Below are 15697 nucleotides of genomic sequence, written 5' to 3'. Positions count from 1 at the left end.
AAAGGAGGATATGGACTGTCCCATTACTACTGTTAAGTCGATTCAATTACTGTATATTACAGGAATGTTGTGTTTTTGTGGATGTGTGTCTGCTTGCGTCTCACTTGAAGACATTGAGCGCCACCACGACTGGTACCCCAAACAGATGTGCGATCTGGATCTGCTTCCTGAGATTGCTATGGCAACCGCCTGAAACCAGGCTCAAATTCTGGGAGGAGAAAGACAGAGGGAAAAAAAAAGGCAAGGTCAAAGGTCAGGAATGCATGATTGTAATTCAATTGAATTTTAAAAGACCTATAAAATATACTACATCTGGCTGTCCCCCAAAGCATCCAACCATTAGCCATCATGATAAAACTTGGACAAGGAACTGCAGCTTCAGGATTCCTCCCACTTCATAATTCATTAATCATTACCCATAAATCATTACCACCACCCCCTTGATTCCTGTCACATCTCTACTCTCCAGGCACATTAATTCCTTTAAAATTACTTAAAAACCTATGGAAGTTCATTTTATATTGAACATTTACAACACTTATAACATAAAAGGTTTTTTAGTGTCACAATAAAAATGGTAAAAGTGTTCTTAACGAAAAGCAGAATGAGATGCTAAAAACCCAGTTCGGTATGCGACTCCATACTGAGGATGGTTTTTATTACACTGTCAGCACAGGAAAAGTCCTGGAGACATCTACTTTTGCCTTCACTGCTGAGTAGTTTGCAGAGATATAATTTGGAGGGTATAACAGGAAATCCGTAATTCCAGTGAAAGCTTGGTTTAATTGACCTCATTTCCTATTTACCCATTTAGCTGGAGCTGTCCAAACTAATAGTTACATCAGAATACATGCCACTCACTTAGTGCCTTGTTAACCACAATGAGTTTTACTTTTCCTTTGATGTGGTATATTGTTAGTCTTTGGATTAATTATACTTGGTCTGGTAATGTACTACAGTATAGAATAAGACTGTCATATTACTGCGTAGTGCACAGTTATCCATTAATCCTTCTCATATTTTATACTACTACATGCAGCACTTAAGTTATTCCCAAGCACATTAACAGCATATTCATTCAGCTACTCCAGGTTTGACCACAGTAATCCAATCTTGTACTGTGTGTGTGTGTGTGTGTGTGTGTGTGTGTGTGTGTGTGTGTGTGTGTGTGTGTGTGTGTGTGTGTAGCCGCAGGCTCAGAGCAGTAAGGCCATACAGGTCCCATAAATTCATTTCCCTGGCTCTGTTTTCCCCAGTACTTCTGGTTCTCATTATAAGCTACACAATTAACTTATACTGCTTCATTATTTACTCAGCTGAACCGGCCTCAGAGACGAGTGATTCTATCCAGATATGAACATGTGCACACACACACAAACACACCAAAAGAATCCCACCTCCACTCTGCTAAGGCCCACATACCCGGAAGAAGGTTCTATTTGTGCTGTTAATCGAATGAGCCCTCATAACCATGTTAGTGGGCGATGTATTTTTGCATATGGGTTGGGAATTAAATGTCAGTGAGAATACAGCTGGAGGCCTGAGGCAGAGAGGTTGAGTACGATTCGTAACTTCCTTTATTGCATCACACAGAAATCTCTATAGATGTGTCGAATGATGGCTCATTTCCCCAAGTTTCTCCTGGCCCGTACCACACACACCACAAAGGACAAACCCAGTATAAAGGATTTCATAAATAATATGCAATATTGTGTTCACTGTGTTGCCCCAAGGTATGAGTATCCAGTAAGTTATCTCCATTGCAACTCAAGAGTGATCCTAATGGTTCATATCTTTACAGAAAGTCAGGGCAGTGAGAGGCCCACAGGGCATGCTGGGAATGTTGAAGGCCGCAAAGCTACATTAAGAGATACGGTATCGCCACCCATGGTTACCCTTGTGGCCGCCAGTTAACTCAAAAACACAGACCCACTACCAAACAGCATTATGTTAATGAGCACATGATTGTCTTATAATTGAAGTCTTGCAATGGCCAATTTGTTTAAATAATTCTAATTTTCTAGAAAACATCTTGACCTTCACTACTAAATGTAATAAAAACAGGGAGAGTCAATTATTTTAACTTGATTGGAAGTGATGAAAAAACTCACCAAAACCTCAGCTCAAAATATTCTCCCACTTGTTTTCTTACAGTGGCGATGCTTGTGTCCATACATGTATATTAGTGTCCATCAATGTGGCTTTATACGGATCTTACCTCATCAATGTACTCTTTAGGAAGAGGTGCGCCTGCTGACACCTGAAAACACACAACAACAACAACAACAAATGATTGTTTCCATGGAAAAGCCAGTGAATACCGCTGTTAGTTTGGGGCATTCATTTGAGTGAACAGGATGCAGACCAACAAGTACCAAGAAATTCTGAGTAGATTTACAGACTATAATTGTTTTCATTGTATGAATGTGGGTTGTTATATGGGGGAATGCACAAACATCTATAAGTTTCAAAATCAAACTGGAACACTTGCCTGAGCTTTCAGAAATGTTGTCCTGCCATTAAATGCCCTTCATGATCGCACATAGGCATACAGTGTACTGTGTGTACCTTGCTATTCTAAATGTCTATATGGAGGAGTAGCAGGTAATCCTACAGCAGAGGTCTCTAAAAGGCAGACACAGTCTTATCCAGACACCAGCATATAACCTATGAATTATCGAGAATTTTTACATTTTGACATAGCGTTGCTATTTTAACCAGCACAGCATTTCTGGCCTTTACAGCACTGGTCATGTGTTGATACTCAGCCAATCATTGCGACTCGAGACAGTCAATGAGATACACTCACACGGAGAGAGACGACATCAAATAAATAAGAGGGGAAAGTGGGATAGAAGATGGAAAGAAGTTGGAAGGTCGAGTTAAAGCTGTTCAGTTGTTAACATGTGTTGAGATTGTTTATCATAAAAATGGTTGAGACTATTGGTTCACTGCTGGAGTTAACCATGAAGAAGAATGGAAAGTCAAGCTAACTATATAATATATTAGTGGACCTCTTTGAATTTTACTTGAATACAGATAATGATAATAAAACACATAATGAAGATATCTTTCATTGACTGTATAAACGATCAATTTATTGAGCTACAGCTTCTTAACAACATAGCAGCTCCTTTCATGACCATTAAAAGTATATTATGATTTATGTGTGGCGATTGTGACTGTGCAAACAACAGTGTCACATGTGAGTTTAGGATGTTGCAGATATTTATGCCACTGATTAATCAATTCCACAACATCAGAGATAATGTGTTGGTCCACATTTTGAAATTTTATGACAGAATTATGGAGAGAAAAGCGCATCACTGTGCTTACTACAGTGTATTATGGTAACAGTGTTGTGTTAACTTACATTAGGACCTCCGCCGTGCATCTTCAGTGCTCGGACAGTTGCAACCAGCACCACCACATTAGGCCTCAAACCTGAAGCTCGACATTTGATGTTGAAAAATTTCTCCATCCCGATGTCTGCTCCAAAACCAGCTTCAGTCACTGAGGAAACAGATGAGATGTTTTCATACGAACTATACAGCATATCAATATATGAACCAATGATCCCTTGACTGTATTATAAGAAGCGGGTCAGCATATAAACCTAATGTAAGTAGATGAGTGGTTAAACTGTCTGTAGCAGCGGCACTGATTTATCATCTTTGACATAAATTATAGGCTGATCTGTTTATGAGGCAGTTATCTTTCTTCTTGTATCCTCTCTACCTCTTTACTTCATGTTAAATGCCATGTTTGACTTAATATGACTTCAAAACAACTTTATATATACGTGTGAGCTCAGTTCATGGGAATCATGGGAATAAGAAGTGAGTCTGACTGTGTTTCTGTCTGAACAGTAATGCTGTATTGAGTAATGGGTTCACTGTAAGGGCTCTCAAAGAGACAGAGGGCCTCTGATATGAACAGCCCCTACACACAGGCCTCTTGAACATGCTCCAAACTAAGCAAATAGTCCACCTGGAATGACAGCCTTGTTAAGATAAGGTTTCCTGTTACTGTTGCTGTGTGTGTACGTGTGTGGGACTGCGTGTATGTGTGTGTGGCACCATTGTTCTAAAACACTTGCCGGTGGCCAAAACTAGAATTGCGGAGGGAGACTAAGCTTGATGTCACACCAAACTTGTTTAGAGAGGTTTTAACAACTTCTGGCGTATTTCCCCTATTTTTTGCAGAGTTCTTAGCCTGATGTCATTTGAACCTGGTGAGGGAAAAAATAACTGCACATACACCACAAAAAAAGCTGGGCTTCTGAGACGACTCCGTTTGTTTGGTGTTTGTAATGAAAATCCAAAATGAAGCAGCAATGAGACACTTATGACTTCAAAAGCTAATCTGAATAAATTTACAACGACATCTCTTTTCCTTCCTCTGTTTCAACCTGCCAGTCAGTATGTTTTACCATTATAGTTGAGTCTGAGCTTCATGAACTCTTTATGGCCACCAGAGAAGACCAATAAAACCCTCAAGTACAGTGTGGGACCTGCTGTCAGACAAAGGAATAAAGTTTGTTTTGGTCTTTGCCCAAAGTCCATATAATGTAGACGAGTCACTACTTTGTCCAAATGACTCTATGTTAACAACTCGTGGTATATTAGCAACAGCTGAACCCCACATGGTCTACAGAGTGGAAGAATCAAAATACAGTTGCATAGGAGATAGATTATATTACAGAAGAAAGACTTGGCGTGTCTGTTTTAACAGTCAAGGTTTAGTATTGATATTACTATTTTATTATTCTAATAAACCTCTATTAGCTTTAAAGTTATATAAAGCAAGTCAGAAAACAAACAAAATTAAGATTATGTTATGTTATGATTAAATTATGTGTATGTTATTTACATGCTAGTTTGTGCTTGCAGATTTTAACTATACAGTAAATGCACAACTTATAGAGTATAGTATAGTTTAACTCTCACAGCTCCAAGAATGAATTGTATTAATTCCTTTTGGACAGAAAATCAGTTCTTTATTGATTCTGGATATAAAAAAAACTAAATTAAATGAAAAGAAAATCAAATTAGATCCCATTTTAGTGAATAAATTGGTCTAAAAAAGATTTACTATGAAATTCAACAAACAAGAAAAAGGACTGAAAACATTCATTGTTTGGTTACAAGACAACATCGTACATACAGCATGAGGCCTTTGATAAGAACAAAAATAATTCACTGTAGTTTTAAGTGATTGTGTGTGATACTTGATAGATCACAAGTCTCTGAGGCTTTAGTGAGAAAACAAGTGGTTCCTTGAAGAAATGCATCACTCTACTTTGCTTGTTTCTCTGTATTAAAATACAATTTAATTCCCCAGAGATGGAAGAGTAAAACGACTTAGAGGGAGGGGAGGAGGGGAAACAGAGAAAGGAAATGGAAAAGAGACAAGAAGTTAAAGTAAATTAGAAAGATGAGAATAAGAATAAGAGGTGAACTGTGAAAAATGAAAAAAAAAAAATTATTACTTGACATTAACAGTTTCTGGGAACATAAAAGACAATCTTAACATTAAGGAGAAAATGTGGTTTGAGGATTCTTGGCTGCATCATCTCCATCCTAACAAGTCTCTCTGCGTAAAGGGCAACAAATAAAGCCTGAGGGATGAGCATAAGAATTTAACTGGACTTTGTTTGGCCTCAGACTGTTTCTCATTAGCACCACACTGGTGCTTTGGCTCTATATGCTGAACCAGCCTGCCAGTGAAAATCACAGTCTTAGACACAGTATTTGTGGATTTCCATACAGCTGTGTGATCACAGGAGTACTCATACCACGCATGCATAATACGTCTGAGCAAAGCGTATTCAGAGAGGACAGAATGAAAGCAAAAAAAACATGGAGAGTTTGTAACAACAGCAAATACAACACGCTTTCTCCCACAACATTACACCGAGCAGGAGAGCGACCCCAGAGGATGTCATGAGGAAACACTTGCAAGCTTCCTGTTCTGTGTGACAACCTTGAACTGTCCAGAGAGCATGAGGGGAGAAAAGGTCGATGTTGTTGGAAAATGGTTCGAGAGAGAGAGAGAGAGAGAGAGAGAGAGAGAGAGAGAGAGAGAGAGAGAGAGAGAGAGAGAGAGAGAATGGTGAAAAAGAATTGGTACCAGCACCGTGGCCAAGAAAAACACCAACAGAAACGCTGGAAAGTAGGCTAGATCGACACGACCACATACTTCCTGTTAAGAATTGTCCACAATAAGCTCTGCTGTTGTTCTGAGTACGGCTACAACTAATGATTATTTTTTGTTATTGATTAACAGTCAAAAATCAAACTGTGCAATTTACAATACTGTAAAACTGAGAAAACCAACAAATATTAATGCATATATTTTTTTAAGGCCCATTTCCTGTACTTTTTACTTTGGTCTGTAATTGTTGTTGTTCATTAAATATCTGTTGTAATCATTTCAGTACTTTTACTTTAGAATTCATACTATTATACTATGTGTGGGTTGAATTTTTCTTTTAATTTTTTATTAGCTGCATTAATGCATCCGTTTTCATATTAAGTGTTGATTCGGATTTACTCACGAGAGCATAAATACACACTCCATACAGAAATCTCAAAAGGAAAATTAATGGCCAGTTGGACTAAAATGATACAATACTACCAAATGAGTACAAGAAAATCTTAAATGTATCTTATGTATGTTGAAACACATGTTGAGTCTTCAGATCACCAGGATGTTATGGGGTCGAAAATATTTTACATGCTGAGTTACTGTTATTTCTCAGGTGTCACTTCTCTAAAAACCCACATGATCTGTTGGTCTAGTTTGGGGAGGCTTTGCGGTGTGGGAAATCTTAGACTAAGTCAGTATCATGGGGTTATCTGCGTTCAATACTCCAGACTGTTAATGATACAGGAATCCCTCACATCTGGCACGAGGAATTCATCCCCAAGCAGCCCCCTCCGATAGCAGCAGATTTCTCCATTTCAAGTCCAGATTCTAAAGTGACTTGGAAACCCCCACAATAATACTGAGCATGATGAAGCATGGCCCTGAGTATGTTCATACACACCCTCACAAGCCTCACTCAGTTCAAAAAGAGTTCATGTGCTTCCTTTGCTACATGAGATGAGCTTTGTGACATAAATCAACTGAACTGTATATTAATTCAAGACACTGCAGTGTGGATACATGAGTGTCAAAGACAGTTTATTAGAGCTTCTATCTAATTTTTGTTGTCTTGGACATTACTTTTCACTGTTCCATCCATTCCTACAATTACATTACACTCATCAAGTTGATTGTTGAAATCTAGGAATGAGATCTGAGGGTGCAGCGGCTTTGTTAAAAAGAAGCAAGATAGGGCAAGAAATAGGAACAACAACAAATCGGTTTATCATAGAGGCGTTAAACCTGAATTAAGAGATTTTTTAGGGCAACTTGGGAGCAGTGAAAACAAACTGTTAAACTATTGAAATGTTGACCTTACAAAGTTAATATGGCAAACTTGTTAGCAAACAATTGCGTATTTACACATCCAGCAAACATGGAGCAACATTAAGATTCCTTTAGAGTTGTGTTTCACCACCTGGTGAATACAGGTCTGATATTTAGACTCCTTTAGGTTGGTGTTTGGTCTCCACCAACTCCTGAGAAAATGTCTGGCTCTTCAGCTGCTAAATGCTCTACTGTTTTCGCCAACCAGTGGCAAACTCTGACTGTTTGCTGGTACGTGCTCACAGCGCTTGGAAACAAGATTGATGAGAGTGAACCAAAACAACAAAACGTTGCGTCAGTAAAACCGAAACAATGGGCTGAAAGTTGCATTGAACAGCTGAGGAGAACTGCAGAGTCTGGAAATTATTCTCTGTGGGTTCACACATTACACATGGTCATTTGATCCATTGTTAATATAAAAATATTAATTAGAGCAGCTTTAAAGAAACCCTAATGTTTGCCAAACATATTTGGAAGAGTAAACAAAGATGAAGTACAAAATTATTAACAAAACCACTGTCCACTGTAAATACTTTACATTTACAGACTATCCTGGTTTAACTTGAACCTAGGGAACTCCCAGTAGTTGTACAAGGTTGCCTCTGTGATGAGGGATTACTACCAACATTTCAAATGGTCTTTCCGTTTTACCTCCCAAATAAAGTGGTTTAGATAATCTAGCTAAACTGTTTGCTAATGTCTGATCGCCCGTTTCTTACCCCATTCTTGTGCGGCTGTCACTTTGTGATTTTCAGACAATAATTTCAGAGTATGTGTATGTTTTCATGACCAATAGAAATGAAATCCATAACATAAACATAAGCCAAACTTGTAATAAGTCAAAATTATCCTTTAACTTGATCATAAGGCTAAATCATGCAAAAAAGATGACCAGATTATAGTTGCAGAAATATTCATTTGTTTCACTTTGCCATTATTAGTTATTAGTCTTTTCAATGATTCCAGATAAAAGAAGACAACGTCTGTAGCATCAGAGAAAACAACTGAGGGGAGGGACTGGGGGGGGGGGGGGGGGTACATGCACCCCAGCTGCCGGGGGAGGAAAAGGAGGGAGGTTGCGTTCCTGGCATACCTGAGAGTCAGGTAACAAACACACAGACAGGGAAAGGGAGGGAAGGAGACGGACAGATGGAAAACAAGCGGGGTGGAGGTTTAAAAACATGTACGAGCCTCCCTGCGTCTCTGCGCCAGTGTTGTGAAACCCAACTCTCTGCCCACGCTGCCTACATTTACCCAGCTCACAGATGACAGCTTGTGTTAATGTGACCCTTCTCCTTTTTTTACTTGTTATTGACCTCACACAAAAAAAAAAAAACACATCTCACATACACAAGTCTTGAGGAGATTTGCATGTACATTAAATGCACCTGACAGACCCCACAAACACGCATTCCAAACATATTTCTGTTTCCAAAGTAAATGAAGACAGAAAGAGAGCAGCGGGACAGATGGACAGATAAAAGTGGAAATGCTCAAGTATGCTTTGACGTTGAAGGGATTAGTGTGGTTTACTCTAAAGCATTCCAGGGGCTCTTAAGATTATCAATCTGCTTCCTTCCTCTCTCCTGTTTTTTTTTTTTAATGCAATCTTTCCACCAGTTTCCTAGAAAGTTACGCAGGAGCAGGACACCAGAGCAGCACAGCAGTCAACTACAGAGCCAGAATCAGAACTAAGATGAATGCAGACCAAAGGTTGCAACAGCAGGGGAACAAGCTGAAGTTCATGACAGGAGAGAATAGTAAATTAGTTTAATCTGCCTTGCTAAGGAAGCTTAGGTCTTAAATCCTTCCACATCTGGGACTCCTAGACTCTGCAGTTAACATTCTGTTGTCTGTAATACCCAAAAGTTTTGTGGTTTTGCATCTGCCTAAGCTCATGTGTGTGATCTGTATGCACAGATGGTGTGCTCTTACCCACAAAGCCGTCCCGTCCAACCAACTTCAAGGCCAGCTTGTCTGCCAGCACCGAGGAGTTGCCATGGGCGATGTTGGCAAAGGGCCCGGCGTGGACAAACACTGGCGTACCCTGTCACAATAAGAGGGGCACACAAACATACAGGAGGAGGTGAGCAAACAGTGTAACCCACAGCAACCTACCCCACCAAAGTTAAATAAGGACTAACCAGCTCTTTCATACTAAATTCAACGTCTTTCAGTCAAACATCCAGGATAAATATTGAAGTGTGGATGCACTTTGGCTGGCATCGTGTTTGTCTAAACAGTAGGCACAAGTTAAGAGGCACCGGACTGGCATGGCGGCTTGACTGTGGGCCAGGTTTCCTTCCCCTGCTGCTTTGTATTACTCCCTGAGGGCTGGACACACACACACACACAAACTACAAGAGCACTTCTAGTGCAGGTGTCTGTTTCTTGCAGACGCTTGGCCCAGCACCGTTGGTTCCAGCTTATATTCACAGTGACTAACTCTACGTATGAACTAAGTATGAACAGGAACACAACAGGGTGACAATGAAAAGTGCAATACATGTAATAAACATTCCACATGCTCGGTATTCACAGACGTAAATGTGAAAAGGTGTGATTTTTAAAAGTAGAGCTTTGTTCCTGGGTAGATGTAAGAAATCACTTCTTGGTCATGTATGTTGATAATAACACAAGTTATCTACCATATATGTGAAATGATGACTTCAATCTCACAATAGATGAAAAACCATTGGTAGAAATATGGACATCTTATGAGATTCCATAATGTAGAGCAGAGGCGGAGTTAGAGGCACTATATATCAGTATATTCTCATTGTAATATTACAGGTTTTGTTTTGCACCATTGTTGATTGTTTTTTTTGCACTGATGTTGCTTCTTCATGTCATTGTTTTTCTTAATGTGAACAGTTTGTCTTGCACTGGTTGCGTGTTCTTTTCGTGTATTTGTGTGTTTTTTAATGTCTACTCTATGTGTCCTTTAAATTGCCCCCTGGAGATAAGGTTTCTTGAATTGAACTGAATTGAATATATGTGGACATGTGTTAGGAGTACGGGGTTAAACTGTTGGTGAATCTTAATGTCCTTCTTTAGACAGAACCTGAGTGTTGGTTTCACTGTTCACCCGGGTCTTATATTAAAGGCTCTCATTAAAGAAGGCTGTTCAGTATTAATACATTTTCTGCCCAGAAAGTATATGGTTCAGAGTTCAATCATGGATCAATAATAGACCTCCTATAATTGTGGGGTGGCATACAGCTGATATTCGAGTTAATACTGAGATAGAAATATCGAATATACACATTCAAATGTAAAAGGGAGGATTTCTATATGACACAGTTTCTTTGAATAGACTTCTCAAAAACTTAGAAATGTTGTATTAAAAAAAGGAACGATAAATTGCAATAATGACAACTCTTTCAGACATTTTTGACTTATACTGTGGCAAATGTATTTCCATTTTTATCTGAAGAACATAAATAAGTTATTTATTTTTTCACATTTATACTTTCATGTGTCATGTGATGTGTACTATGCACCACATTCTTCTTGCACCTTAGATAAGTCAGCTGTTTAGTTCTTACGGCCGCTGTGTGTGTCTCTACTGTTGGAGCTTGTGTTTTTATTCAAAGATATTTTACATGGTACAACCAGCTTACACAAGGCAAGGCTTCAAAGAATACGGTTGGTCTTCCCTTCAAGATCACAATCCTTGCGCTGCACTCATGAGAAAAAAGGGAAATTACGGAGAAAACTGTTCAAGAAGAAAATGGGAGGGGGGCAACTGACCCATTGTTACGTTGTCTGTGAATTCCTTGAGAAGGAGGAAAGAGGAAGGACGGGAAGGCCTTGCGTGATTTTCTAAGCTTTTGTTTGCATACCTCTCCCTCTGCCTGCATAAACAGCCTCCCATTGGGGGAGTAAATCAACCATTTTAACAGGACTCTGTCAAATGCTGCCACTTGTATATTTGTCTATGTAAAGTAGAGGTCCAGATTACAGCAGCATCTAACTGTATGAAAGACGGAACATGTAAAAAAAAAAAAAAAAAAACAGAGGCGAACAAAACAAAAAAAACAAAGGAAAGATGGCACCAGATAATGACAAAAAAAACATCCTTATAGTATCATTACGCATTCAATAAGTTTTCTCTATTCCAATGGAAAGACAACACACGTCATTCCATTACGTGGATTTCCACTAGTGAACTTTAACTTCATCCCATACACGTTTCACTCTTTCCACATCCGTACATGAGGGAAAGCGACTCAGGACATAAATAAGGCACAACAGGGTGATGACAGTGGAAATAAATGAAAAATTGTCACCTCTTCAATTGGTGGACAAGAGGATAATGAAGACTCGGAAAAGAGATGAACAATAACAGGAAGATGGAGATTTCACTATTTCCTCCTCTAGGGGATCTCCAGTGCTGTCCATTATACCAGCTGCAGAAGAGTGCCACACTAATAAAATATTCCCAGCCAAGATTTTCAGCGAGTACAAGGACTCGCGCCTTAAAGCCTGTAGTCACAGCCTGGACTGTCTAGACTATGCTCTACTCCCTCTCCCCAGGAAAGATGCATGCCGTGGTTCTGTGAAACTCCACATAGACAGGATGTTTGAAAGACGTACAGAATGATTGAGGTCTGCTTAATAGACACGTACACAGGGGTTTGGGTTCAAAAACTATCCCTTTCCCTCTTGTGCTATGTCTCCTCCAAACCCTGTCTCATCTGGAAGAACACAGAAATGCACACACAAACACACCAGCTTCCATATGCCAACTCCATTCTCATCTGTGTCCGTTCAACACACACAGTCACAAGCGAATAGGGCAGAAAGAGCACAGGCGGTCAAGCTTGATGGAAAATTCTCATGGAGCTCTGAGGCCCCGTTGGTCCCGATACTAGTTCCCTGACCAAAATCACAGGAAACCCACACAGGAAACAGTTTTACACAACAGGGCCGCAATGCTTCCTCCGAAAAAACATAAAGTAACTAAATCTCTGCTGAATGCAATCCACCGCCCCCTCTACACCCTTGAAAACACTCAATCTGGGTCACTCTATTTATTTTACCCACCCAATAGCCATGTAATCAAGCTTTCTCTTCAAAACCAACAAAGAACAAACAAATGAAAAATAGCCCTACAACAACAAAAGAATGACAAAGCTGTTATCAGAGGCGTGCTAACATTGTAGGTATTGTAAACTGGCCCCCAGTTTGGGAACCAGTCAAACACTATGTTGAGTGAGTAAATAATAAGCAGTGTCTCAAAAGTGAGAAAAAGATTGTTTGTAACACTTAGACTATTTCTACAGATAAATCCTTAAAATAATGAAAGAAAAAGTTCATCTTAAAGCATTTTGAAACAATAATGCTGTGTTCATAAAGGATTATGACAACATTTACAAAAAACATGATGCAAAAATAATGTCTTTTCATTATTAACATTAGCTTCTCGATCAATTACATGGTCCATAAATTGCACATCAGTTAATATCTCTTATTTAATGCTGCTGACCAGATGATGGATTATTTTGAAGCCCACATTCTCATCCCTTAGTTAAGTTAGCAAATGGGCCAGTAGTTCATAAACTTGGTGCTTCCATTAATGAGGCTCCTGCTATAATAAAAAGCAGACGAGATGTTAGGGGTGTTGTCTGTTTATGCCATAACCTTGCAAACTCCACCCCCCCTCCATTTCTCCATCCATCAGACCTTGAGGGTTGGATGTTTTCCCTCTAGTACAGGGACACCCCAGGGTCAATTATGTGTATGTGTACGTTTGTGCAAATACAAGAACTGGTTATGTGCTTGTGTGTGAGTTATGGTATAAGTCGTCACACCCAAATTAAACTGTTTCCTTAGGACAGTTATATGAATCTGGAGCGGGTGGCCTCTTGTCTCAGGGCTCCACCTGCCCTCTGCACACTGCTAAACTGCTATTAAGATAAAGAGCCATGGGAGGAAAAGGTCAATCTATCCGCCGTTCTTAAAAGCTCTCAGTGGAGTGCTTCTTTCTTTTCTCTGACAGCGGAGGTGGAGGTAGGTTTAGTGCACGCTTTCCATTTCCCTGAGGACTGGCAGCCTATTTATTCTACAACGTATTCCCCAGAAGACGATAAGTTGAGCGGGATAATGACTGTTTAAGTGGGGTTATGTGCGTGTCTTACCTCAAGAGTCTGCATCAACGTGGGCTTGATGGCATCTTTCATTAACACCGCCAGAGCTCCACTCACACCCTGACAGGGAGGAAGAAAGAATAATGAGGGCGGTGGTTGGAAACGAAACCAGGTCATCAAGATTCAGACAAAAAATTAACCTCACTAATTCAAAGAACTGATACTGATACTGATACAATGAAAGCTCAAATGGTTATAGATGATAAATGACAGCACAGTCTATTGGTAGGTCTCTGTCCTGAGAAAGCTTGCATCCCAAAATATTCCTTGTCAGCAATCTGGGCACACTTACACACATATAGTGTACACACAGTCATACACCATATTCCCACTGGGTCTGGCTCTTGAAGTGTGGTAATGTTTTTGCATCCTGACTAACCAGACTAATGTAACTTTATAGGGGATCCTCCTGTGCAGCTCTGAAACAACACAGGCTGCAGCTTTCTGTGGGAAACCACAGCCAGCTGACCCCACAGATGGATCTGGTAGGTGCTTAAAGTCTGACTAACATCTTAATCACAGGTTACACCTAGATTAGATGTTGTTTTGAAAGGAGGAAGTGGTACTGTAGTGTGTTTGGAGCAAGGGGGGAAATGAGGAATTTCTAAGCTAAAGGTTTGTCAGAAAATTGCAGAAAGGACAGTAGAGACTGAATGATGGTAATTGAGGTGTTTTTGTACACACACAGAAAAACGAATTCTGTCTGAAGAAGATTTATCCTAATCACTGTCTGTGTCTTTGTTACTCTGTATAGCTCTTGTGTGTTTTGTCTATCTATCTCTTTCTGCCAACATACTTTTATTGTTAAGTGGGATTTAATGAAAACTACTCAAACTACCCTTATCTCCCTGGTTTGGAAAATTTCCAACCAACATATACTATGCTACAATTTTCACTATCAAAAATGTAGTTGAGCTCAAAGCATAACACACCAAATCTTCACACTTCTTTCTGCATCTTTATTTATCTGAACTATTAAAAGACAAAAGTGGAGCGGACTCAATATTTTCTTTGTAGAAATTCTGAGATGTAGTGATGATAAGCCAACTGTGACATTGCCAGAGTTAAAATTCCCACACTCCCTGAATGAAAAGACCACACAATAATACACACCAGGTCCTCTGTGGTGACAGGCTGTCCAGAGCGGCTGGTCCCCACCACCATGCGCGCCAGTCTGTTTTTCATGTCCTCCAGGCTGTCTGCCAGAGCCAGGATGGCCATGATCTCGCTGGCCACTGCAATGTCGAAACCAGTCTGGAGTGTGAGAAATCACACAATCATACACAATGCAAACCACAAGGAAAACAACTTGAAGTTTTTGCACAGTGGCCACTGCAGCTGGTGGATCTAAAAAAATAAAAATAAAAATAAAATCTGATTTTAACAACTATCACATAGAGAAGCAGAAATTCTATAGTTCCATGGCTGTTACTGTGGGAGATCATGTGAAAGCACATATGATGCAAAGCAATTTCAAAATAAAATAAATTAAATTAAATGTCTGACCCCTGAGTAACTCTCCAGACCACATTGCTGTAGTGATCACACTATGTGGAAAGAATGTCAACTTTCCACACTGGCAGACGAAAGATAAACTAGACATTATAGTCACCAGATCTATCACATGATGACTTTCGGAGGGGTGGGGGTATTAAACTATAAACATTTTTAATTGATTTTTTGTGTGATTTTCTCTATTTATTTATGTCAAAATAACAGAAGGAGAGAGACTGAGAGAAATGAGAGAAAACAAGGGAATGAGAGCTACCCACAGGGAAGAGTATGGAAAACCAAAGAAGTCTCCATTCCATGCCAAAAAAAGAAACATAACTTAAACCACATCAATCCACCAAGGAACACAACATTTCTATTCCCACTCCCAGTGATAATACCCTGAGGGGCTATAGTGTATCCAGCACTGGAGGAAGGTGGAGGACTCAGGAATGAAAGGGAAACAGAGTGGATGAACTGATGGTGGTAAATGTAAGCATATGCTGAACTAGCTTAGAGGTTGCTCCAGGTGTGTGTGTGTGTGTGTGTGTGTGTGTGTGTGTGTGTGTGTGTGTGTG

General features: G+C 39.7%; 1 protein-coding gene across 1 annotated transcript in view; it reads right to left on the bottom strand.

Moving 5' to 3' along the window:
- Positions 1-15697, bottom strand: part of mthfd1l (methylenetetrahydrofolate dehydrogenase (NADP+ dependent) 1 like) — a 37478-nt gene that overhangs the window by 10283 nt on the left and 11498 nt on the right. The window contains exons 16-21 of the mRNA XM_087174182.1: positions 14742-14882; positions 13620-13688; positions 9412-9523; positions 3374-3513; positions 2219-2260; positions 105-208 (exon numbers count right to left, since the gene is read on the bottom strand). Of these exons, the coding sequence (XP_087030308.1) occupies positions 105-208; positions 2219-2260; positions 3374-3513; positions 9412-9523; positions 13620-13688; positions 14742-14882 (608 nt within the window). The remainder of the gene's footprint in view (positions 1-104; positions 209-2218; positions 2261-3373; positions 3514-9411; positions 9524-13619; positions 13689-14741; positions 14883-15697) is intronic.

The sequence above is a fragment of the Seriola lalandi genome, unplaced genomic scaffold (genome assembly GCF_002814215.2).
Source record: "Seriola lalandi dorsalis isolate HSWRI2012SDOR001 ecotype SW California unplaced genomic scaffold, Sedor1 jcf7180002054326, whole genome shotgun sequence".
Classification (NCBI taxonomy): Eukaryota; Metazoa; Chordata; class Actinopteri; order Carangiformes; family Carangidae; genus Seriola; species Seriola lalandi.
This window is presented reverse-complemented; position numbering and strand designations above follow the sequence as displayed.